Source organism: Solea senegalensis, linkage group LG16 (genome assembly GCF_019176455.1).
Source record: "Solea senegalensis isolate Sse05_10M linkage group LG16, IFAPA_SoseM_1, whole genome shotgun sequence".
Taxonomy (NCBI): domain Eukaryota; kingdom Metazoa; phylum Chordata; class Actinopteri; order Pleuronectiformes; family Soleidae; genus Solea; species Solea senegalensis.
The window spans coordinates 21,251,755-21,277,191 of record NC_058036.1 but is presented as its reverse complement, the minus strand read 5'-3'; the positions used below and the strand labels follow the sequence as shown (position 1 = coordinate 21,277,191).

General features: G+C 42.4%; 1 protein-coding gene across 7 annotated transcripts in view; it reads right to left on the bottom strand.

Moving 5' to 3' along the window:
• ralgapa1 (Ral GTPase activating protein catalytic subunit alpha 1) overlaps positions 1 to 24,783 on the bottom strand; it is a 53,144-nt gene extending 28,361 nt beyond the window's left edge. For 3 of the 7 annotated variants that reach the window (XM_044047556.1, XM_044047558.1, XM_044047553.1), the window contains exons 1-37: positions 24,369 to 24,783; positions 21,536 to 21,646; positions 21,317 to 21,366; positions 20,364 to 20,421; positions 20,143 to 20,186; positions 19,768 to 19,945; positions 19,459 to 19,574; positions 18,983 to 19,121; positions 18,689 to 18,897; positions 18,282 to 18,593; positions 17,709 to 17,888; positions 17,497 to 17,568; positions 17,203 to 17,351; positions 16,983 to 17,106; positions 16,727 to 16,873; positions 16,140 to 16,230; positions 15,640 to 15,804; positions 14,921 to 15,064; positions 13,717 to 13,920; positions 8,394 to 8,518; positions 8,069 to 8,303; positions 7,517 to 7,693; positions 7,172 to 7,342; positions 6,887 to 7,080; positions 6,572 to 6,670; positions 6,205 to 6,360; positions 5,927 to 6,055; positions 5,688 to 5,813; positions 4,855 to 4,913; positions 4,584 to 4,692; positions 3,039 to 3,149; positions 2,881 to 2,949; positions 2,634 to 2,771; positions 1,993 to 2,176; positions 1,108 to 1,226; positions 907 to 1,026; positions 103 to 718 (exon numbers count right to left, since the gene is read on the bottom strand). In XM_044047556.1, coding sequence (XP_043903491.1) covers positions 103 to 718; positions 907 to 1,026; positions 1,108 to 1,226; positions 1,993 to 2,176; positions 2,634 to 2,771; positions 2,881 to 2,949; positions 3,039 to 3,149; positions 4,584 to 4,692; positions 4,855 to 4,913; positions 5,688 to 5,813; positions 5,927 to 6,055; positions 6,205 to 6,360; positions 6,572 to 6,670; positions 6,887 to 7,080; positions 7,172 to 7,342; positions 7,517 to 7,693; positions 8,069 to 8,303; positions 8,394 to 8,518; positions 13,717 to 13,920; positions 14,921 to 15,064; positions 15,640 to 15,804; positions 16,140 to 16,230; positions 16,727 to 16,873; positions 16,983 to 17,106; positions 17,203 to 17,351; positions 17,497 to 17,568; positions 17,709 to 17,888; positions 18,282 to 18,593; positions 18,689 to 18,897; positions 18,983 to 19,121; positions 19,459 to 19,574; positions 19,768 to 19,945; positions 20,143 to 20,186; positions 20,364 to 20,421; positions 21,317 to 21,366; positions 21,536 to 21,646; positions 24,369 to 24,474 — 5,536 coding nt within the window. In that variant the 5' untranslated portion in view covers positions 24,475 to 24,783. Of the gene's footprint in view, positions 1 to 102; positions 719 to 906; positions 1,027 to 1,107; positions 1,227 to 1,992; positions 2,177 to 2,633; positions 2,772 to 2,880; positions 2,950 to 3,038; positions 3,150 to 4,583; positions 4,693 to 4,854; positions 4,914 to 5,687; positions 5,814 to 5,926; positions 6,056 to 6,204; positions 6,361 to 6,571; positions 6,671 to 6,886; positions 7,081 to 7,171; positions 7,343 to 7,516; positions 7,694 to 8,068; positions 8,304 to 8,393; positions 8,519 to 12,060; positions 13,921 to 14,920; positions 15,065 to 15,639; positions 15,805 to 16,139; positions 16,231 to 16,726; positions 16,874 to 16,982; positions 17,107 to 17,202; positions 17,352 to 17,496; positions 17,569 to 17,708; positions 17,889 to 18,281; positions 18,594 to 18,688; positions 18,898 to 18,982; positions 19,122 to 19,458; positions 19,575 to 19,767; positions 19,946 to 20,142; positions 20,187 to 20,363; positions 20,422 to 21,316; positions 21,367 to 21,535; positions 21,647 to 24,368 lie in introns of all 7 variants that reach the window. The other 4 variants (XM_044047557.1, XM_044047555.1, XM_044047552.1 and 1 more) reach the window with 3 other exon arrangements.
• Positions 24,784 to 25,437: the final 654 nt, after the last annotated feature.

Sequence of the window (25,437 nt, the reverse complement as noted above, 5' to 3'; positions counted from 1 at the left end):
CTGCGGCGTCCAACCGAGAAGGAAAAGTAGTTTTGTCAAGGCAGCGAATAACACTTTTAAATATTCAAATGAGAAGGTTTGTGTGTGTGTGTGTGTGTGTACCTGCTCTCTGAAGACACTCAGGACTCGAGTGTCCCAGATACTGCAGCATTTCATCCAGTGCATCATCACCTTCTCTCAGTGAATCCCATGCTGGCACCGCCTCTCGACACACACGTTTAGCCAGTGGCGGAGCTAGAATCTGTTCCAAGCCTGAGTCCACTGGCTCTTCCTCCCCATCCATTCTATGCTCCTTCTCTTCTTCCTCCTGCTCCTCATTCCCCCCTCCTCCTTCTCCCTTCTCCTCCTCAAAGACTTTTCTCTCTTCTCCCTCCTCCTCGCCCTCTGTCTGAAATTCTTGCCGCTCACCTTCCATCCCCTCCTCTAGCTCCCTCTCCTCTTTCCTCTCCTCTTCACTGCCTTCTCTCTTTAGTCCCATCTTTTTCGGTGGCCCTCCTGGTGAGTTGCGTAAATGAAGATTCACACTGTGAGGTGACTGTGTGTGCATTGAAAGTGTGTGGGCAGGGCTGGTTGGAGAACACGGCGGAGGCCCGTAGAGGACGGCAGAGTCCCACGAGTGTTTTCCAGCTACATCTCGAATGATCACACGAACACAAACGGGAGCAGAGGACAAACCCGCGGTCATTCCACCTCCTGGTACGCCAGATTCTGACCGGATCTGGGACATAGAGGAAGACAGGAGGAGTCATTAAACAATATATTCTTCAGCTGTCTTGCAAAACTCAACTGTGCACATTGTTCTTCATCTCGAGGACAAGGTCTGTAGTTTTGGTTATTTATTTATTATTTTTTTTAAATCATACAAAGATTGAAACAACACCAGGAGAACTTTCTCTCAGATGTCACCTGAAGCACAGAGAGTAGTGTGGACCCGTTCAGAACCAGGAATTGCAGGTTTGGTGAATGGAAAAGTTCTGGTCCAAGATCGGCGCTCTCACAGAACGGGTTGTCCTGGTTTTCACACACCTGGAAAACGGGACAAGGAAACTTTGGTGAAAACTATCACCATATCGTTTTGTGAGGGTCATTACATTACAAAAAATGTACCTGACTAGACAGAGTAGCTGGTCCTCCAGACATGGGATAATGTCCAAGATGGTTGACCAGGTGTGTGATAACTGTTCTGGCTGCAATGGAAACCAGGCCCTGCTGAATTCGGCTGCGGACTGCAGAGAGAAGAGGTTAAACACAGGCAGTTATTAATTTTGTTATTAAGGTAAAGTTCTAACCATCAGACCCGATAGTTAGACCATGAGCTACAACAAAACTTCAGGTATTACCCAAAAACAAGGGGTAAGGATATGAACACACATGCAGCTTGTATACATGGTTTACCCCATGCTGAGAAGAAGCCAATGCCATCACACACTGGGCTGATCAACATCATTACACACAGAATAAAGAACTGAAAAGAAAGGAATGGAAAGGAAAAAAGAAAAGAAAGAGAGAAGAATAGCAGAAAACAATGATGTAAAATAAGACAGTACTTATTTAGCGAGAAGAGAAGAGCAGAGCAGAGCAGAGCAGAGCAGAGCAGAGCAGAGCAGAGCAGAGAAGAGAAGAGAAGAGAAGAGACATGATCTATCAAGGTGCTCCAGTCATTAGAGGAGTCACTGTGTCCTGGTGGACCACAGCAGGGGACAATTCACTCTCTCACACGGACACAGACGGATGCGCTCACATACAGACACACACATAGCTACCATCTTCCATCTTGAGTGATTAGCTGCAGTTATTTTGTGTTTTGTTTAACACTTGCATGCATTGAGACTTTTTGTTGTTGTATAAGACAGCATATGAGCAAATGTATAAATTACAAACAGCATCTGCATGCTAATGTCAGTATATTATAAGCCAGTGGTGATGATTCCAGACGATGGCCACAGTGGGTTCTTAAATGATGTTGCACGTCCGGAGCATGAGACAAATCACCTTCCGTGACCGGCTGAAGTTTGCTTGAGCGTTCCGAGTCTGGGCTGTGCAGTGGCTCTGGTTCTCTGAGGCTCTCCAACGGCAGGAATGGGTCATAATCTGGACTTGACAGGTCAGACAGCTGCAGCGGGTAATATTTGGCATTGCTGAAAGACTGCGCTCCATACACACAACCATGCAAGACCTGGGCAGGGATAAAAAAAAAAAAGAGAATACTAATATTTAGTCATACTGCAATGATCTGTATACTAAAAACACTTATGTTTTGGTGACTGAAGTACACATTTTGGATTTCTACAATAACAGGAGTGAAATGTATTGTAATAAACTGTGATAAACTGGCTCTGCCGCCTTCAAACAAAGACACCTCTTTCACACCAAAATGAGTCAGTAAATACAGGTTGTTTCTGTTTTTTTAAAACAGGAGAGAAGCCGCTAAAACAAGTAATGACTAGAGGACACTTTTATCTCTTTCACTTCAGCAGTGACTGAATGATTTCACTGCTTGAATGGTGTGTATCAAGTCATGTCATGCCAATAAAAGCCGTGTGCTGATTGTAAGCATTACCAATGCAGACAAGAGACCGATGTTAACAGGCTTTAGTGGGTTTTCTGACCAGTGGAAAAGGGGCTGTGCTAACCTTATAAATACAGCTGAGCAGTGTCTTGGTGGGCTGGTCTTTTTCTGGAGGACTCCGTGTTTGTACAGGCTGAAGCAGAGTCTTCGGGGGCAGAGCCATCACCCAGTCCAACAGACACAAGAGCAAGGAAACGACCAGCTGCAAAGAAAAAACAGAGCAAATAAAGGGCTACTTTCAGATAAAGGACAGGAAGAGAGGAAAAGTGAGAAATAAAGTGTCAAAGAGAATGCTTGTGTGTGAATGTTACCCTCTTATCAAGTTCATGAGGAGAAGACTCTGTGGTCGGCAGCAAGAATGTGATGGTTGCAATCAGAATCTGAGAAAAACAAACACATGACATTAAAACCCACATTCAGAAATAATAAGTATTTTAAGGTGCTTTACAAAAGGTGATCCGTCACTCACCTCTACAATCTTCTTTGGAGTGTCAGGGGGGAATTTCTGAAGATGATCCACATGACTGATGAGCAGGTGAAGGATGTCTGATGCCACCAGTGCTACGTTCTTATTGGGGTACTGGAAGATAAATATAGTTTATCATCATTAGAGCTGCAACTAACAATTATTTTCATAATCGATTAATCTGTTGATTATTTTCACGATTAATCGAGTAATCCTTTGGGCCAAAAAATGTCGAAAAGTGATGTTTTCGAATGTCTTGTTTTGTCAGCAAACCAAAATGATTCAGTTTTTAATGATTTCTTTGTTTATATGAAGCAAATAAACCAGGAAATATTCACATTTAAGAAGCTTAGCCTGTTATTATCATTACTACTATAAAACATGTTTATGCATGTAGGTTTGTTGAAAAACAGGATGTTTATAAGGATGTACTGCAGGGTTTACTATTAACTGTCTTAACAAAATACAGGTTGTTCATCAAGAAGAGATAAGCTTAATGTAGATCAACACCTAAATAAGATTCCAGGTGACAAGGACGGGGAAGTCAGACAACAGAAAGAAGTGGCTCAGCGTGGAAATATGGTAATCCCCCTCAATCTTTGTGTATGTTTGTGTAACTGCATGCAGCAAAGCCACTAACTGAACCTACAAGCAAGTGTGAAGTTGTGTGTGTGTGTGTGTGTGTGTGCGCCACAGCTTGCAGCATTCCCCCTAGATTAGTCTCCTATCTGAAGGAGGACCAAACATATTGATAGTCCAGGGTTTGCTCCCAGGAGTGAGTAAATGCAGTGAGTGTGTGTGCCACTGTGTCTTAGCAGGCCATTGGCTGCCGATACAAAAGCTAGGGATTCCAAAGTGGAAAGGAAAAGGTATGTATGTGTGTGTGTGTCCATCTTGAGCCACTTGGCTAAAGATGAGACGGTCAATGTTGGACAGTATTATTCTGATCCACAGGCCTCCCAGTCTGTTGGCCTGAAACAGACGACACCAACTGCGGCAATTTCTCCAACCTCAACAATCATCTCCAGCAATGCTTTCCATCAGACTTTGGCTGTCATGTTTAACACAATCACATTCTCAGCAGCCAGTAGCCAGCCACTATATTTTAATGCATCAAGATTTTTGGGTCTGTGCTAACCGATGTAAGCCAAACAAGCCCAACAAACCCCCTGCAGATCTGGTTTTAATATGTACTAGTAAGATTTAAGATTAAGATTTAATGTGCTTTTAAATATTAATCACCCTTTATTTACATAGCGGACAATCTGTAGTAAATCATGAGATGCCCTATGAATGATAATGACAATAAAACAGGCAGCCAGTAGAAGATGTTTGATTCAGAGTCATCGCTTTGGTCTTATTTCCCTGGATCATTGTCATAGACAGAGAAAGCACCATGGTCATTAGGGAGAAAGTTTGAGAACAGGAAATGGCTGCATTCATAATTTATGTTGCAACAGGAAACTTTTTGTTTGAGTTTAGAGCTCAGCTGAAACTTAAGAGTCTGAATGCAACACAACGAAGGAACAAATTTGAGTTGTGACAGACCTTCAGGGTGACACAGATGACGTTGAGGGCATCTTTGATCTGTGGATGTTGAGTTCCGTGAGACAGCTCTTCACACAGCCAGATACCCAGACTGCATAAAGCCACACATCTGAATAAACAGTAAAAAAGTAAACAGTCAACAGATGTTCAAAAATCCTCTCAAATAAGTATTCGACAAAGAGAGAAAAAAAAGAAAAAAGAATGGGCATTGAAGACAAAAGATTAAAAAGTCAACTTAAAACAAATCAAAACTATTATGAATTTCATTTACCTAGCAGGAGCAGAGGGTTCGTCTCTAGCAGAGGTCAGAATGGTTTTGATAACGTGTTCCTGAAAAATACAGATAGCGTACAAACACTATTTATGAACCTTTTACAAAACCTTCACCAGTGGTTGTGTGTGTATGTGCATCTGCATGAGCAACATAGTAATGTAATGACGACGTATGCTAAGTGTTTTTAAGGTGATAATAACAGTGATTTGTGGAATTATGATCATATCATATATGTATATATTACACACACACGGATATGAAGTCACTGCACAGACACATCTACACAACCGCGCTCAGACACATTTGCACATTCACTGGTCCCATCTGTCCGGTCAGTATTAATGAGTGCTTTGTGATTCAAAACAAGTTTGTACCTTGTAAGAAGGCAGTGAGCAGGCCAGAGGTGCTGCCATGCATGGCATTAAGTGTTCACACAGCAACAACAACAAGAACAACAACAATTCTCCCATAGCTCTGGTCTGGTACACGAATGGCTGATGAGACATTAACCTATTAGTTTGGTTCGGAGACCCCCTGTGGACAGTCAAAGCAGGCAACGGTGGCGAGGTGTTGACTGACCTGGATTATATAGTGTTTTGATCCTATGCATTGCTAGATATCATTTGCATTAAAATGTCTAAAGATTACAAGGCTAAAGTTATATGAAATGTTATATAAACGTTCTATAACATTCACACATATATATATACACATATATACATATATACATATATACATACATACATACATACATATATATATATAAAAATAAATATTCAATAATCTTGCTCTATTAAACAAATGAAAAGTGTAGTTTTGCTTCCACCAACCTTGACATCAGGGAACTTGGTAAGCACCACGTCCGCTGTGGTGGGATGAAGGGCTGGAAGTTCTCCATACAAGTTAGGAAAACACACGAGAGATCCAAGGAGGATCTGAGCCTCAACTCTTGGAGCCTGGAGGAGGAGGAGAAAACAAAGAGAAAAATGGGACAAAGATGTATACAAGGACAATGTTGATTCACTAAAAACAAACACAAAAAAATTACCAGAGTGACTGTGGTTCTTACATTGAGTGAGGAGCAGGCAGTGACTCTCGAGGCTGCAATGATGAAGTCCAGGATCAGCATGGTGGCTCCAGGCAGACCAATACTGAAGAACCTGGGACTGCAGTGCTTGATAATGGTGTTCACGATATCCTTTAAAAAATGTTACAGAGCTATAATGGGCTTCGTACAATCCCGTTCATATACAGCATGCACTACCCCAGCAGTTAAATAGTTTGTTCCTGCAACATCTTCAAATATAAATGGGACATAGTGTTTGACTTGTCTTCTTGAGACTCTACCTGGTCTTGGTGCAGCAGCCCTTGATGCATGATATTGTAGAAGTGTGTAAGAAAGTCTGTATTAGGGGAAACATCTTGTCGCCTTTTCATGATTCTGCAGATCAGCTTGTAGGCGTGAAGCTTCCCCTGCTTGTAACGCTCTGTCAGCATGGTGGCCTAAAGAAATACACACACAAACACACAGAGAATACGTGTGAGGTGAGCATTAACAGACACACCGGGACATACATGAACGCTGATTAATCTTTTGTAGATGTCACTGTGTGCACTCAAATGCTGTCTTTCATCTATCAAATTCCCGTCTATCAAGGAAAATAAAATACAAAAGTCATGGATTTACTGAGATGCTACAGGAGTCACTCAGTACCTTAAAGAGCCAGGGTGTGAGAATTCTTAGTGGTGGGATCAGGACAGGAGGAGGTGGAGAGGACTGGTTGTCCAGAGAGATACCCAAATTATCTCTTATCTGAAACGAGAAAAAACAAGAGTCTTTGTGGTGGGTGTTTTGTTGTAGTTGTGTGTTACAGGTGTACTAGGGCTTAAAATGACTATTACATGTGATTATAAGATTAAGGAAACATGCTAAATTGAACTGGGATCGCTGTAAGAGTTTTAAACACTAAATGTCACTACTGTGTATATTTTACATACATCACCTTCAATTGTGTGTGTCAGTATTTACCTTGGCCAAGTTTTGCCACAGTTCACACAGGTAGTCAAAGACCTGAGCATGAATCTCTGGGTCTTTGATGCTGTTCACGTCCCCCAGGATTCCCAGCATCCTACGCCACATTACAGTCGCAACATCTGCGTGCCAACCGGTCAGAGAACCGCCCGCCATCACGCTGCAGTCCTCACTGGGGAACTCACTGGTTTCTAGAATCAATCAAGCAAAGCAGTGACTTTTGCTCGTCATTTAGAAAATGACAATCAGTAAATGTTTAAGACTGTGTCTGAACATTATTACCTAGGTCATCGGGTGTCTGCAGGACAGAGTTGTGGAGCTTCTGGTCCAGTTGCAGGTGTGTGTGAGAGTGGGAGTGTCTGTGATCAGAGTGCTCGGCTGTCAGCGTAGCAGGAGACGGCGTCTGGGACCGAGAGCCTCCAAGAGAATGCATCGGGGAAGCACTTTCAGAACCTAGCCAACAGGACAAGCATGACACGGATTAAAGAAAAAGAAGCAGAGACACGTTCTGATAGATGATGGAGCCAAAGAACCAGTGACCTGTTTCAGAAAGCTGGTCTGTGTAAATATGAAAGCTCTACACAAACGGGGTTAAAGTCGTCGTCGTGACGTCTCTACAGTTCATACCTGTAACAGTGACGGTGTGACTGAGGCTGCTGGTCTCAGAGTCGAGGTGAAGTGTAGTTAAACTGGCTACTTCATGTTCCTCACAAGCAGCACCTCCGCCCAGACTGTCCTGGTCCAATGAGCTTCCCCGGCCTTCTCCAGATCCACCTCCACAGGCTTCTGAACTGAAAGTAAAATCTACAAAAAGAACAAACGTGTGTCACAGAGTGTTATTAGAAATGATATTATATTATATTATATTATATATTAGGGTTTTAGGGCTTAAGAAAGATTCAGGAAATACGAAACATTCTTTTAAATCTGTCAAAATATGCCGAAAACGGTTGCTGAAGCATTGCAGTTTCTTAATCTAGATTATTTGACAGTGTATTAAACTAAATCATCTCTAACAACCTGAGTTCCTCTTGATAACTGGTATGTATTTCTTCTATTACTTAAAGATGCTCTTTTTAAAATAGATTAATAATTAATTGTGTGTACAGGTTCTTCTGCATTAACCCTCATGGTAATTTATATTTAAAATATATCCAGGATATTTCCCTGGTTCCTTACTATCAAATTTGCAGGTGGAGTACTGAAAGGCATTAAAGGAGTCGGACTGGCTGTCTGAGCTGATGATATCGGAACCGCTGGCACTTGCAGGTGATGTCCACTCAGAGGGAACCCCAGGGTCATCGATGGGCCGTGGATCATCAGATGGTCGCGATCCAGGACTCTGACCTGCCTCCAGGAGTTCAGGTAGGTCCCTGGGAACCTCCAGACTCCCAGGGCTGCTGCCACGACGGCCCTGTGAATCGTCAAGGAGCAAGCAGGGTTTGAAGCGTCCATGTGTTTCAGACAATCAGACACTTATCTTGTGTGTTCGTGTTGCACTGACTACTGTTCCCTTGGTCCTCAGTCTCTCCTGGATGAACTCATCCATGAGGTCAGAGAAATTTGGGTTGGTGCTTCCTACATCACTGGAGACTGGACGGGCTTTCTGGACCACCTCCTCTTTGTTGGCTGCATACACACACACACAAACATTAAAACATTGAGACAGATAGATTATGATGGAGTGGATGCACTTGTATAAACTCCTGTTCTCTCTTTCTCTCAGTCACTCAGTCACTCACAAATAATGGGAACATAATAACGCGTAGACAAGGCCAGGTGTGACAAATGCACAGGGAGTGAAAACAAGGAATAACACAATGATGGAGACGGTAACAGATTCCACACATACAGCTCAAAAATACATTTAACCACACATAACAAGTAACATAATGTTGTAAATAGGAATGGGACAATATATGAGATTATATAAAACATTCTTAAAATGATTTGATGGTGGTAAATATCAATTAATGGCATAGTCGTGGACAAGGAAGTTTCATATGACTCACAAACATCGAGTCCTAGTGACCTATTTTGAAAATGCCACAAGGGAGAACATGCATCTTTTAAAGGAGGATTTCATGATTGATATCTATATTTATTTATGATCTAAGACTTAGAACATTAGTAATTGGTCCAGCTGTTTCCTCTGCATCTTTAAGCTTTCATTTGTGCACAATTTCTCACAGAAATTCCTGACTGAAAATCCTAATCATATTGTCCCACGCCTAGTTGCACTCGAGTTTGACTTACTACTCAGAAACTGACACGTTTATCCCAACACACACCAGCCCTGCAGCATCATAACCAGGCTTTGTTTACTTAGAAATTACTGCTGCTGATGCTGCTTTATCAAACATTGCATTAAAAATATTGTATGTCACAATATTCACACGACCAACTCAACCTCGCTTAAGTGTTTCTCTGAAGAGTAAAAAGAGCCCTAATGTGTATGCACTTTAGACCTCGAGGTAATCAAGACAAATGTTAAAATAAAAAGCCACAACACGTCTGGCACATCAAGACCCACCAGATAAGCAATGCAGGGGGTTAATTCACACCATGCACATAGAGCAAGAAAGACTGTCACCTTGTTAGGTCTAAACAAGAAGCAGGTACATTACTATGAGTTATGTTGCTGTTAGATTGGAGACGATGATAGCGGTCAAAGGTGTAAATCTGCTGCTTGCAACATTAGGTAACCAACTGTTAAAGCCTGATGGAGTCCTAAATGTACTAAATAAAGCCTGGTTACTTTATTCTCACTGGAAAACCTCAAAATAAATGGCCACAAAGTTAATGTGAATTTCATCTTGCCGCACATTTTCCTAACCCTGCTCACAGAAGCAAGTCTGGGAAAACTCCTGGCCCTCGAGATGCAGTGTTAACATCACTTTGTCTGCTCCGACTGTTTAGTTTAAGCAGTTTATTAGAATCAGCAGCAATCATCACGAGAGGAAACTGATGTTAGGGTTAACTTTAGGCTGAATCATCTCTAAAATGTATTTGTATTTAAACTTAGCCATCTAGTGGTATACTACTGAACTAGAATGGCTGTTTCTCATACGTGACATCACTGACAGTAATGTCGGCAAAAGTAAAGACCCTCTGTCTGTAGTATAAAATATATACAGAAACACCATTGAACTGATGTCTAAAAGGTTTACACCCAGGAGATCTTTATCTCATGAGAGCACGTCACATGAATCTATATTCTTGTACCTAGACTGGACTTACCACCTTTACTTACTATTAGTAGATCTAAACGTATGCATGTTCTTTGTTTGTTCAGCCTATCAGGACAGGATATTTTTGAGAGTAATGCTGCCACTGCCTATGAAGTTGAATGTTTGCAATGACTCCTCAAAACTCTAATCTAATGACTACTGGGCCACCTGGTGGACCATGAAGGTACTGCAGATAAGAGGTGATAAAATACAAATAAAATGTAATTTTGGCTTTCGAATTAAACTCAACAATAACCAGACCATAATAAATGTTCATGTGTTTGAATTATTATGGACAAAATTATATTTTCCACCAGTTTTTGAAATAAATAATATGTTTACCTCAGTCTTGTGTATTGACACATGATATTCAAAATGGGAATGGTTTGGGAATGGCTACTCTAATGCACCACTGTGAGCCTTCCTGCAAACTGACTACCTGCCAAGAAAATAGTCACCGCTTTTCACGAAGATAAACGGCTGAAAACATAGTCCCGAGATTTTGCTGCAGTTCTGACGTCACTGAGTAGCAGAGCTGATTAAAACACAACACTGCCGAGTAACTCCACTCTACAAAATAGCGAATAGTAAATAGCTACAAAAAGCTGACATCTTGGTCCTGGGTTAGACGACCTGTCCAGGGTGTACCCGCCTTAAACCATAGGTCAGCTGGGACTGGCACCAGCAGCCCCACGACCCTCGTGTGGAGGATAGAGCGGTAGTTGATGAATGAACCGGAATAGTGTAACTGCAGTTCGGCAAAACAAGCAGATAATATGAAGATGCAAATACAAACACGCATCTGACACAAAAAGAGACAAACCAAACATATGTACAAATGACTGGTAGATGCTGTTTGGCACAAGTTGGCAAGCAACATCTCTGACCAACGTGAGGAAGAAAATGAGCCTGCACAACAGCAGGACAGATCAAGACAGATGCAGGCAATGAATCAGTGAATCACTCTCAAGCATCAAGTGATGATCAAGTCACCCCAGTTCTGCAGCCTTCTGCTCAGAGAATTAAATTCAAATGTGCAGTTTAACACTGACACACTGACTCTGTGGGACTGTCAAGAACAACTAACCACTATGGATTGCTGATTAGATGGTACATAACCATTCTGTGTAAACCACTTACTAAAGAAATGGTCATTTTCATACAAGTTCCTATGCTGCCTTCTAGTGGTCTGAGGTTGAACTACAGCAATAAGTTGTAGTGGTCTGAGGTTGAACTACAGCAATAAGCTGAGACTAAATGTAAAGGCTTTCCTCACTCGTAGAGTAATACACACCAATGACTTTCCTTTAAAAACTAAACTTCCATAAACTTTGAGTTTATTCTACATGTTACAAGGCTCTGGAGATGGAAACGTGCCATTTTGAAGGGGGCTCAGTGGGGTATGATATTATCCTCCTTTTTTTAACCCATGCTTTATCATTTTACCAGGCACTTGTGTTTTTCTGTGGACTGTTGTTTCCTTCTGTGCAGCTGAAGAGGGGCCAGAGTCCGGGAACGAGGCGAAGGAGGGATGAGGAGGCTGCATGCAACACTAAGGAGGAGGAGGAGGAGGAGGTGGAGAAAGAGGGGAAATGGGCAGAGGAAGTTAAAATCCCACAACCATAAGAAGGAAAAGGAATAGAAGGAGGGACTTCTTTAAAAAAAGAGGTGGGCATGGAGGGGGGTCCTTGACAAGAGGCAGGATGGAGGAGGGGCTACGTTCAAGAGAAAACACATCAACAGGGAGTTGAATTTCAGTCCAGTAGCAAGATGATGAGTGTCAGCCAAAAAAAAAAATCATTCCGTCATAACAAACCAGTTAAAACAGCCAAAAGGAAAAGAGAGTTGTTGATGTTTGTGTTTTGTGAGTATTTGTCTCTCCACAGTTGCGGTTATATCTGCTGTGTCCTTTATGAGAGCTTCGTTCGTTGCAATCCTCACCTGGCGTGGTCGTCTTTCGCCCAAAGTAGCCCAGGACATGTGAGTAGAGGTCTCTTAGCGATGCATCACCCATTGCAGCCCGGCCCTGCCGCTGTGGCGATGAGCCTTGGGATGAACCCTGACCTCGGGGTCGAGGTTTGGAAGACAGAGCGTGAACCACAGTCTTATAAACGCCACCAAGAAGGGCTCCCTGGTGGTGACGTGATGAAGTGCTGCCTGGCTCCTGGGAGCGTGAGCGGGAGGCTCGAGAACGCAAGGCTGAACGGCCCAAACGGCCACGCACACCCGTCGACACGCCCGAGGAACCTGAAACGCTTGATAACACCTCTGAGTGACCCTGCGAGCCCACACCAGGTCCCACACATGATCCAGGATGTTTGTCTACATCTCCTCCACTTCCTGTTTTGTTTTCCAGACCTCCAGCACCTGCTGCGCCCCCTGCCCTGCTGCTATCAGTAACAGTGCCAGAGGCTAATTTCTCATGTGCTTTATGGCTGATTCCAGCCACAGAGACAAACTTACCTGCACCACCTGCTCCTAGCTTGCCCCCTGACCCCGCCCCAGCTCCAGCCCCAGCTCCTGGCCGTTCCCCAGCTGAGTGGCTATGAGTGTGAAAGTGACTGAGGCGGCGCAGCCTGGCTTTCCAGTGAGCCTCTTTACTCTCAAGGGGGTTGTGAAACTGGACAGACTCAGTTGAGGGCCGGAAGCTGACATGAACTCCCCCAGAATGGTGCCTCTTAGCACTGCTACGAGACACTTTGAGCTTAGTGGGATCTAAAGATTGGGGATTTTGGTTTGATTCCAGGCTACATTCTAAGGTGTTTGTATCTTGTCTAATAAAACTAGGCCGCTCATTTCCTGCTGCTTCTTTATCATCCTCTTTCTTGTCCTCTAAATCCCCCCACATGTCACATTTAGCTTCCAATCCAGCCGCCCTTCCTGCGTTTCCTCCACCCTTTTTCTCGCCACCACTTCTTTCTAAGCTAGCACTTCCCTTAGCGTTGGACGACGGCCACTGACACTGCAGCTCCAGGCACTCATAAATGCTGCGCTGCTCTGCCTCATTCTCCTCTGTTGAATCCACACTGCTGTGTCGCACTGATTTACTTCCCTGTCTGTCCTCTCTTACCATCTGCCTTGCCTCTCCTACCTGTCCTGTAGATTCTACTTGTGCTCTAGCAACCCCTGTTTGGACAGGTGCAAATAAAGAAACCCTGTTCTCTAATGAAAGACCAGGACTATCTCTTTCTCCAGCCTCCTCCTTCCTCTCACCTCCTCTGTGAATGAAGTAGTCCCTAATTGAGGAAAATAGATCATCCTCCTCTGCCCCGGCTCCCAGTTCACCCTCTTCTGCATCAGCCTCCTTTTCAGTCGAAAGGGTGAAAGCAGAATCCCAGTCGCTTACCCAATCAGAACTAGAGCCTTGGCTTCGAGAGCCAATCTGGTGCCAGAACTGTTCATGAACACTACCATCATCTTGCCCATCTGAGGTCAAGGAAACAACACCATTTGAGCGGGTAAAGGGGGTGGGAGAAGGGGGGTGGGTAGGGAGTGGAAGTGGCTGAGTTGTGTGGCTGCTGGCTGCTAGATTAGAAGTGGCAGAGTGGTTGTGGTGGGGGTTTGGGATCAAAGTGGGATCCCTCTGAGGGTCTTCACCTTTGACCCGCTCAGCGATGAAAGGCTCCATGATGTCCGACGCACTGCTGCTTCTCGCAAGCGAGGAAGGCGCCGGGGCGTCCAAGTCACAAGCCACGCCCTGGAAGACGTCCGAGCCGGACGTAGGAGGGGCCTCGTCACTCTGAGAGGAGTGACGCATCCGAGTGGTACGGGTGGTCAGTGTGATGGGTGGGTCCTCAAGGTCTGGTGATTGAGGAACACGAAGGAAGAGGAAGGAGGTTAGCAAAGGATAGATTTGAATAAAGACTTAAGAGAAAGCTGTAAACACAAATTCAAAAACAAGTAACGCTTTTTCTGTTGTGACGACAATGGAGTGTGTCCTCGAGGAGGTTTTTGAATAACCATCAACACCAAGTTCCATAAAAATAGCATGCTTGATTCTGACCAAAATACAAGTGTACTAAATCTGCTGTGTGTCTGTTACGTACTTTCTAAAAAGAAAAATTAAAAAATGATGACAGCTGCTTTTTAGTTTTGATTCAAAATCAGTATCCACTGTAATTTTAATGCATGCATTCATGCATTAAATACATTTCTTTTCAAATGACATTCATGAAATGGCAATTACATGGCATTTTTCTAAAGAAAGCCAGTAATTATCACCAGTCACAAGTTGATTTAAATATAACTTGCATCAAAAATGAAATGTCGTACAAGATGTTGATGTAGGGGAAAGGGAATTAAAACAGTGGCTAAATAAAGGTTTGTGTTAACCAGATGAACAACAAATGAAACAAGGGGGAACATGCCTGTGGGCAGGTGGGCAGACCTATGAAACAAGCATGCAGACAGTTTCATGTAGAAGACACATTGTCTCCATCGACGAGTTGTATCCATCGACTGGTTAAAATGTCTACTTCTAAAATTGACTTCAAAACATTTATGAAATTTTTAACAGTTGTGTAATGAGACAGCACTGATTTAGGAAACAAAAAACTAACCAATGCAATTGTCACTTACTTCTTAATAAACCATCATAATTTGAATAAACGTGCGAACTTTCAGACTGCACAGCTTCAAGAGAATGATCATCTTAGGTTAAGGCAAAACAGGAAAGGGATGAATAATTCTATACAACTGATAATAAGAGGACATAGGAAGACAGACATGAAGTTTCATTCTCTGACAGATGTGAAGAAGACTAATATTTTCCAGGCAGACAGGTAGTGCAAAGAGTGTGTACCTGCCAGCTGGTCGGCAAGGGGGGGTAGTAAAGGGTGGTGGTGGTGGAGGACAGGAAGAGGTGGAGCCAGAGCAGGAGCACTCTTAGCACTGCGGATAAAGGCTGAGGAGAGCAGAGAGTCCCCTGTAGAACAGCTACGTAGGGCTGAAGAATTGGGAGGAACAGGTGGAAGAGAAAGAGAAGAAGGGCGGACAGCGTGAAACAGAGGGAAGCACAGAGAAAGAGCAGAGGGAAAGGAAGGCAGTGTTGAAGTGTGGTGAGGTTAAACAAGATGTAAATAGAGAGGGTGTTTAAGTGAAAGGGGGAGATAAAATGGTGTCAGATTATAATGGCAAAAAAGAATAAAGAAAGTAAATAAAGGTTGGGGAAAAAGAGGAAAGAGGGAGGGAGGGGACTTGGAGGGAAAGGGTTAGGTTGAGGAGGTGTGAGAAAGGGTTAATTCTGGAAGAAAGACAGTGAGAGGCTAGAGGCAGCTCAAATCCAAAGTGTATTGTGGACTACAGTTTATACATCCTTGTCTGATAGAATGAAACCGCAAAACAAAGTTGTTTGACCACATCTCTGACTTCATAAAACATTCATTGTTGTATATGAACACCTGTGTGTCTGTGATGTCCAGTTCAACTGACTTTACACTGACTTTACTGACTAATAGCAACATTTTCCCTTCCTCACAGTCACATTAATGAGGAGAGACATTTAGGAAGGTGATGACTGACCTACAGTCTTCTGGCGGACAATACTTCTGGCCTTTTCGATGCCCGGTGAGCCAGCAGTGGTGGCGCTCCTCTGTCTCATTGCTGCAGCCTGGCCCGGTTGATCTCGGCTCCAACCTTTTGAGAAGGAACGATCCACAACTTGCCTCTGGCCCTCAGAACCGATACCTTGTGCATGCATAGACAAAAGGTATTAAGGAATGAGTTGCTGTGAGTGCCAGCCCATTGTTACTTGGAAATTTTCACTGAGAAACTGCCTGAAACTGAAGGTTTCAGCTGCGGTGTCTATGGCTGGTAATACCAGACCTCCAGACTTTGAAATGCTCAGATCCTACATACTATCAGAAAAGGTCATTTGATATTGATTTGATGTGTGTGAATACTTTTATTAATTACCTCTTAGTTATAGATAACATGTCAAAAATGGCTTTGTTTAAGAGTGACTCTCAGGAAGTTGTGTGTCAACACACAGACTCTGCAAGGGTCCTCGATGATGGACCAACCTTTTCCTTTATGTTTCTTCTGTTTTTGTTCACTGAGTTTGTCCAGAGGCAGCTCATTGAGATCAACACTGTACAGATTCCTGGCCAAAACCTAAGAAATAAAGATAAACAACTGCTTTAACACTGTGAGAAAAAAAACAGAGGCAAGATTAACAATAAAACAGGAATGGGAGATTCAATCAAGCTTCACTCAGTGAAATAAGTTATAAGTTAATATACTGAATTTCTCTACTTCCCCACAGGGACAAAAGCCTATTAAATTGTGAGATCAAATATGCTGTTGAGTAAAAACAATTAGCTCAGAGTTTGGTACAAAAACCAAACTCGGCTCTGTATCTGCATCCTGAGGATTTCCACATTCTGGGGACACACCCAAGCTTGCATCTGTGTTTGTCAAAACCTACTGATGTGGGTACTTCTTGGTTACATAATCATCACTAGTACTGCCATCCCTTGCATTAGAAAAAGTAGTTTGATGTATACAGTATGTGGCCCACAAAGGATGAATCCTACACTCATCTTATTCATATCCATCCACAGTGGGCTATGTGTTTGACGGCACCTGGAAACATGGTCATTCCCGGTACCTTGGTCAGGGTTTCCATGGTGAGAGACCACTCAGTGACCAGTTCCTCCCAGCAGGTCAGAGAGGTAAGGACAGAGAGGAGGTCGTCCCACAGTTCCCTGCTTATGTAGACATTTAGGTTCCCCTTAATCCAGGCTACGATCAGTGTCTGTGTGGAAAGGAGGAGGAAAGCGATGAAACAATACAACATCATATAAAGAAAAAACAAAGCTCCATTAGTACTCCAATTACCACTCAATATACCGACAGTAATGTACCTGAAAGATAGGTCCAGCCAGTCTCCCTGACAACGTGTTGTTCTTCTTGCCCTGAGGCATAATCGATGGTGGTCTTTTCATCACGGACTCCGTCACCCTGAGCAGAACCAGTAAGATCTGCTCCCTGCCAAGCAGATACAACCATGAAAGCTTTTTAAATAGTGGCACAGTAATGACACAACTCGCTTTATGGTGTTACTGTAATGTTTTTATATTTTACCATGTTTTGTGGTCCATGGTCTCGTGCATGACAAGGCTGCGATAGATGTTCAGGACTCGCTTGCACATGTCGACGTGCTCTTCTAAAAGTATCTTGATGTCGTTGGCAGGCTCCAGTAGAAAAACATTAGAGGAGTGGGTGATAAATACCTACAGACAAGAACACAATTTATTAGGATGTTAAATTTGTCAAAAACTGTTTTAAGATAAAATAAACAAAGCAACAAGATGCTGCAACAGTGAGACATTTGTATGTTTGAGTAAGACAGGAAGACGAGTTTATGCGAGAACATACCTGCAGTGTGGTCTGAACTCCAGCATGTACACTGTACTCCAGCAATTCACTGTCAATCACTTTGTTCATTCCCTGACAAGATAAACAAATACACAGTTCTGTTTCTCTGTTCAAAGAAAACAGTCCAGCCTAAATGACATTGACAAAGAACATGTACACATTTACTTGGATAATGGAACAGTTTCCATTACTTGTCCCATGTAATTCCTCACCTCGTCCTCTTTGTCCCTGAGCTGAGAGCCTGAGTCCAGACTGTTGGCTGTGGCTATGGGATAAGGACCCTCTTCTGGCTCCTTCATAAACACTGGCTTGTCCTCCATGGAGATCCACTCCTGGTAAACACGAACCACTTTTCGCATTGCTGCCGCCTCACACATAGGAAGAAGAAACGCCTACATTGGCACAGACAGACAAATAATTATTACAGCGTCCTATCATTTTTAAAAGGTACATTATAAAAGGGAGTCTTACTGAGGTGAAAATCTTTTTCACAAGCTAGACTTAGTCCAACAAGCACATTTACAACAGATAACATAAAAAACAATGAATACAGAAACTAAAAAGCCTCAGTACCGGTCTCAAAAACATCTTAACAAAAGAAGAAGAAAAACTAGGGTCTGTATTAGAGATGCATTTGTTGTCAAATATGTTGATGACTCAAAGCAGACAGGAATTTGAAGTCAGACACAGATGACAAAAATATTTTCCTGAACAGGTAAGTAATTCAGCTTCACTTTCAAACTCTGCCTGTTGTTGACATGCAAAGACTGTTATTTGTCATTCACCTGTCTGAAGATCTCTGTGATGAAGTTGACGTTGGTTCTGGAGTTGGTCAGCACTCTCCTCACCACTTCCATGTCTGTCAGCTGCTCTTCATCGATGGAGCAGAGTGAGGAGGAGCTGGGTTCCCTCTCAGTCAGCGTAGATGTGTTGGAGTGGCTCTGCTCAGGCTCATTTCCCATCCCTGGCCCTCCGGACAGCCCCATGCTGCCTCCACCTGGACCGGAGGGACCACTGCTACCTTCCAAGTGACTGCTACCTCCAACACTGTCGTCTGAGCTGCCTAAAGAGCGAGCTGCCAGGCCAGCTGCTGCTCGCTGGAGGTCAAGAGTAACAATAAGGTAAGATGAGAAAACTAAGACTCTCAATTATTATTATATATTGTTCTACATGAGGTCTTTGTGTGGATCACCTGTATGTTCTTGGGGACAATTTCTCCCTCAGTTCCTGGGATATGTATTTGTGTGTTGGGTCGTGGCTCCAGCCAGAAGGAAACCAGCCAGCGTATGAAGATGACACGGGCCTGAAGGAAGCTCTCCCTGGTGCAGTACAGTGTCTCCCCACTGTCCGGCTCTCTACGAACCACACTGTAGTACGGCTTAGGACGCATCGGAGGCACATCTAAAAAGGAGAAGAGGGAAACCTTTAAATCGTTGACACAGATTTACAGTGTCACGGTAATGGAGGTGGATTTAATCGCACTGACCCAGTATGGGGTTGTAGAGGCTGGTTTCCATGGCAAAGTTGGGAAAGATGTGAGGAAGGTAAAACTTCCTGAAGTGACCAAAGAGGAAGCTGAAGCCCCGTTCATGGTTGTCTTTACAACGCCACTCTAGAGACTTGGCCTAGTGGCCACACACACACACAGACACAATTGTGAGTTATTCAGAGAGCATTACATACACAAAATGGGTCAAGTGGAGAAGAGCGCCATTGTTTTAGGGGAGAATGTTATCAGCGCGTTCATGAGTGAATGCTTGTGTGTATATGGCAGCGGGAGGAGGAAGTAGAAGAAGAAAAAAAGCTCAGTAAGGGATGAAACTTATCTGAGGGAGTCAGTGACACTCGATAAATGTCAGTAACTGTGTGTTATGTGACGTGTGCTTAGCTTTAGTGTCATTAATAAAGCATCAGGATGTGTGGAAACATGTTAGTGGTGTTAGTAAGAAATACTCATAATACCTGGTTTACCATGTATTTCAGTAGGGCTTCTAGGAAGTAGGCGGTAAGGTCTTCCTGGTTCTTGTCACCTGACTGAGGAGGAACCAGTGGAGTGATCTCTTCCGGGGTCACCTGAACTGCAGGGGAGGAGTGACAATATTAAGACATGAATAGTGCAAAGTTGCTGCCATGATGTCATACAAGTAAAAATGGATGGGTTTCCATTTTTTATCCAAGCTTAATTGTTGAACTAAATACATTTTTTTAATAATATTATTTAATGGTGAGCTCATTTATCATTTGACTCCACCGTGTGTTTACTGTACTAACTCTCTGTCAAAGTCAGTGGCGGGTTGATCAGAGTGTCCAGGGTGCGTGGTGATCCGTGGCAGAGCGGAGCCGGGAAGCCGGGAATCAAACAGGCAAACATACAGAGCTGCTCCCACTCTGCATAATTCTGTAACGCCTGCATCCACAACAGGAACAAGCGCACGCCTTCACGGCGGATCTGCATTAATGACAAAGAGAAAAGAAGTATAAGAAAACAAAGTAATGTTATCTATTTACAGTGTTGGTGTTTTCTCTCAAAATAAAGATTTCTAGGGAAAGATTGAGAAGTAGACGGTGTGCATATCCTCTTTAGAGGCCAGAGGATTAGAATGTAGGTGCTATGATTGACACCTACTGCAGTTAACAGAGCAGTACCTTTAAAGAGTTCCCCGTGTGTAACAGCTTCTTAAGAATCAGCCCTGAGAAAAGAAAGACACATCAGCCAGGTCATTCAAAACTATAGCACAACAACATGCCTGAATGTCTGTGCTGTGTTCTGGCACTCTAGATTCAATAACACATGGTTTTCTGGTCTAATCTAAACTGCTTTACATTATGTGCAACACGTCTGAAGAAAGAGACGGAGTGTGATTTACCGATGCTGTGGAACTGCCATCGGCTCTGGATTCTCTCTGGCAAGAGCTGGAGGATTTTCTGTGGGCGGAAAAATTCAATTAAGATAAAATAAGTAGAATTAGTTTAATTCAAATACATGTTTTACAAGTGAGTTATATTTTGGCCTTCTGTGAACTTTACAGTTTCATTACTGGTATAACTGGTATAAAAACTTTTAACACTAGCAGATTTAAGTCAGTGTGACATTCTAAAGTAATTAGTGGTTCCATAAATCCTGTTTATTCTCCACCCATCAAGGAGAGCCTATATTAGGCACATTCTTTTATCTGGGCTCTCACTTTCCTCGTGCCTTGGCCTGTTCTGACTTTAAAGGAGTGTTTATAGTGTGGAGGGACACATGGGCATCGGCAACACTCATGCTCACACTCTTATCTTCAGGACTCTAAGCACCACTCCATTCTAAGCATTGCAAAATGGCAGCAGTCTTGGTCTGAGGTCAGTGCCACCTGGTGCAAGACAGTGTACAGGAATCACAGACACCTCTGTCGTTTAATGTCGTCCTCTGAATCTAGCATTTATTTAGAGATTGCTAAACAACAACTGCAGCTTTGAGTTTTGACTGTCGATTAAATCAACCAAGCCTAAAAAGAAATGACTTAATAATGGAATAATAAACATCTTTATTTCAACTGTGTTTTGTATGCAGAGAAGCTTATTATGAAACAGTAGCAGCTCTGAGGAGAAGTGCCTAGTCTTTCACTGGTGTTTTGCCAGTAACCACTACTGACATTAATGTTGCCTTTTTATTATTACAGTAAGTGACTTGTTGCCTCAGTGAGATGTGCGATAAATAAAATACTGCTGTACACATTACATTAAAGGTTATTATTGTTCATTGAACTCTTTAGGAAAAAGACACTATTCAACAGTATGCAGCACTCTGGTCTAGACATCCATTTTGATATTTCATTACCTCAAAGATGAAGAGGATTGAGTCCAGCTCCTCCCTCTGAGATTTATGACCTGAAATAAGGTCAAATCTTTACTCTCCAAAATAGTGCAAAATTAAACACAGACCTCAAGGACAACATAACAATAATAATAATGCTGCTTTATTAGCGAGCATTTATTGCTTTGCCTTGCCTGTCCTGTTACAGCTTTGTTGTCCACTTTGAACAGTAATGAAATGTACCTTTTTGCTTGAGGCTCGCCTCAATGGTGACAAAGTTTTCAAAGAAGACATAGTAGATATGGGAGTAGTGCAGGTCAAATAACTGTTTCAGCTCGGATGGTTCCGCATTTTCTGGAAAATAAGAGAGGAAATAAAGACTTCACTAACACACAGAGACTCAACTACATTGTCTTCTGGGGTTAAAACGCAGATGTACTGTAAAAGTGAGAGACTTTACGCTAAGTCCAGGCAACTGCCTGCATCTGTCTATAACACCTAAAGACACTGTGACCTGTTGTTGAAAACACACATTTCTGACATCTCATCACAGGAAGTACATTGTGTAAAATAACCTCACTGCAGCATCTGGCTCCTGTAAACACGCTTGTGTAATGTCACGCCACTAAAGAGAAAGCTCACAGACAGGTCTGGCTCCGAGGCACAGGTTAAGACACATTCTCTTGTGAAGGATCGGATGTTTACCGAAATGTGTTCTGGACTAAATCTGTATCTCAACACCAGTGGCTGTCATTATGAGGAGGCAGACACACTGACTCCGACACAGAGATAAAATGTGTTCAAACTGAAAATACAACCACGATAGTTCAGAGGCCAAACAGAAATGTCTACTCCCTACTCCCCCCCAGGAGCACACAGGATATTAGGCTATACAATTAAACACAAACACACGACATGACATGTATTATGTATTTAAACACAGCCATATTATTTACTTAATCTTCCCACGCAAGGGCAATGCAATGGTAAAGTGCTGGACGCTAGATCCATAATAACCAAATATACAATATGGTGCAAAGGTTTTAGACACATTCAGTGTTTAGATTCTTGACAGGAGACAGATGCACTCGTCATAGTGTCAGTCCAAAGAATAACTGTGGCAAGTTGTCCAAGATGTTTGGAAAACCTATTGGCTGAGAAAACCTAGTGAAAAAAGTGCAGCAAGCAAAACTGACGCTGATATAAACACAATGAGTGGTTACAGTTGTATAGATTTTTTTTTAAGCCACTTGACCTCACTTTTAGTGCCTAAAACTTTTGAAAGGTGTTATGCAATAACCTAATGTATAACCATCATGTCATGATGACTTGGTGTTTCTTTTTAACCAGACGAAAACTATATTCTATAAATACTGTACCATATAAAAGAACAAAAAACATATTCCTTACGGAATTAAATTACTTAATTTTCTATCAACATACTTAATAACCTGGTTGCATCAAAGGGATTACAAAAAACTAAATAGCTGAAGTGCAATAATTATTTCCAGTCATGTACAAACTAATTCAGGTGTTCCGGGGTGGCCTCCAGGCCTGTTCTGATTATAAACTATAATGCTAAACAGCATTAACAGCAATAGGGGCCACCTTATGGGCACCATTGAAATAGTCCGTACATGACTGGAAATAATTATTGAACTGCAGCTTTATTGCATATTGCAGGTTAACAAGAGTTAATTTGCAGGTTTACATATGAAAATGTGCATGTCAGGATGTTTATTTTTCAAGTGTTTGCGGATTATGTGAGTGATCGTTCCTCTTATTTGCGACTGTGGCAAAGGTCAACATTAGTCGTGGCAAAGGTCAACATTAGTTGTGACAGTTCTTGATTAAGAATAAATAAAACTGCAGAATTAAATTACACTTATGTGAAAACTATGAAATCCTACACATAAACAACACCAACACTCCAGTGACATTAATCTGGTTATGATTTCCTATTAGTGCAGCGATTAGCAATACTCACATGCATTTGATTTAAGTAGAGGTTTGACAACACGATCATTAAAACTGTGCGGTTAGCTAATGAGTCTGAGCAATATCACAATGTCACTACATGTTTGTGTTTGCATGTCTGTGATTGTTATCAAGGCCTTGAGTTCCCTATGGAGCACAATGAAGGGGCACACCCATTCTGTCTCCCTCACACACACACACACACACAGACACAGACACACACTCACTCACTCACAGAGAGAGATTCAAAGAGTGAGAGGCCAGAAGCTCATACAAAAGAAACAGGAAGTCGTGCTACTGTACTGGACATAGGGAGGAAATCATAGAGGCTATTTCCCTCTTAGGTCAGTGTGTTGATGTGATGTGTGAGAGCTAGTGTGTTAGACAGAGAAATATATACACAAAACACACAAATGTCTTCATTATCATTACCTTGTGGTGTTTCTTTTCTGTGTTTACTGTAGAGTGTTGCAGCAATTTTTAAAAAAAACCCAGATTAATTCAAGGTTGGATAAATGGCAACAGTCTAACAGGATGCAGCATCACTGCACCTTAACATCAATACTTCCTTGGTCAAACACCACTATGAAAAGATTCTATTATTTACACACAACATGAAGCATGTCTTTCAAAACTGTTTTCCATGTCTACAAAACCTATAACTATACATGAAAGCTGTTTTATACAACAACCCCTGCAAATATAAACACATCATGCACAGATGTTCATAAAATGTCTCCTGCTATTTCTTTTATTACACATGAAAGATTTGACTTGATGTTGTTTTGACTCTGGGTGATCCTACAGTAATTACTTGTCTGATTCATTCTTATTTTCTTGTTCATAAATGGCACAGATTATGGTCGTTGTCATGAAGATGAGAAACAGCAGTAACTTTAAAAATGGAAACAAGCACAAACAAATTCCTCTACGGAGTATTCCCCCTAAGTGATGAAGGGATGATGGAAAATGAAAAATGTGTTAAAGGTCTGTTGTAAAGTGCATGTCGTGATTTTTAAGAGGAGTTTGGTGTGGCATTCCTCATAGGCACAGATTGTCACGTTGATGTCGATCTGCTTGATAAGGATTTCAAACTTACCTATGACAATTCTAAGATGTTTGAGCCTCGTCAGCACGTCCTTCTTTGGGTCCAACACTTTTTGTGTTGATTTTTTAACGTCCCCATGAGGCTTTTTGGAAAACATTCCTGAGGCAGGAGACACAAGACTGCGATGGTAGACAGCAAGAAGGAGCTAGCTGTGTAGCCGCTTACACAGCCCCAGCTAACGTTAATCTTCAAACTGTTACGGACGCCGCTACTCTTGGAGCATTTATTAACGTTACGAATTATGACTTCTCCGCAACAGGGCGGGGTATGTGGACCAATATATAATTTTGTTGGAGAGCACGCATTCTGTTTAAACTAAGACAAATGTGCGAGGCGTAGCGGCGTAAAGCATCCATCCACTGCACCTCCCTACCACAACAACCTGACGGCTCAACTAGCTGCTCAACTAGCTGCTCGGCTAGCTCCGCCGTTCACTTAGAAAACATCATGGCGGGGAGGGGAAAACAAATTAATGGATAGCAGAGAAATTCAACGTCAAATAGTTTAACAATATCAACTAAAAAGTGTTATCAGTTTTAGATATATCATGTACGCGTGGTATTACGAGATATACAGATATATCTCTGACATTTAAGGTGTTTACACGTTTACTTGTGTTAGACTTTTGAACGCCTCTCGACAGCTTCACTCGAACTCTCCGCCTCAAAGTGAAGCGGTGAATTCTGGGTAGCCTAGTTCGCGGTTGTTGCTAAAGGGTAAATGATATGAATATCAGAGAAAAATAAAACTACAGTTCCCTGCACACGTAAAACCGCCTATCTGTTGTTTTTAGCTTAGCCGAGACACGAGTAGAATAGTTACCGAAGCCAGGAAACACGATTAAGCTCATCGTCTTCGAGATTGGTTTGGTTTAATTGTTTCAACAAAAGCCGAACACACTAATCTTGTGAGTTGTGTTTTAATTTTCCACTTATTTCCCTTTTCTGTCATTAAAAAGCGTTTATTTAATGCTTGCTATAGAACCACTGATTTGCTAACGCGCTAACGTAACGTTGACCGATTAGTTAATGTTTTTCTTTTATAGATAAATTATTCATAC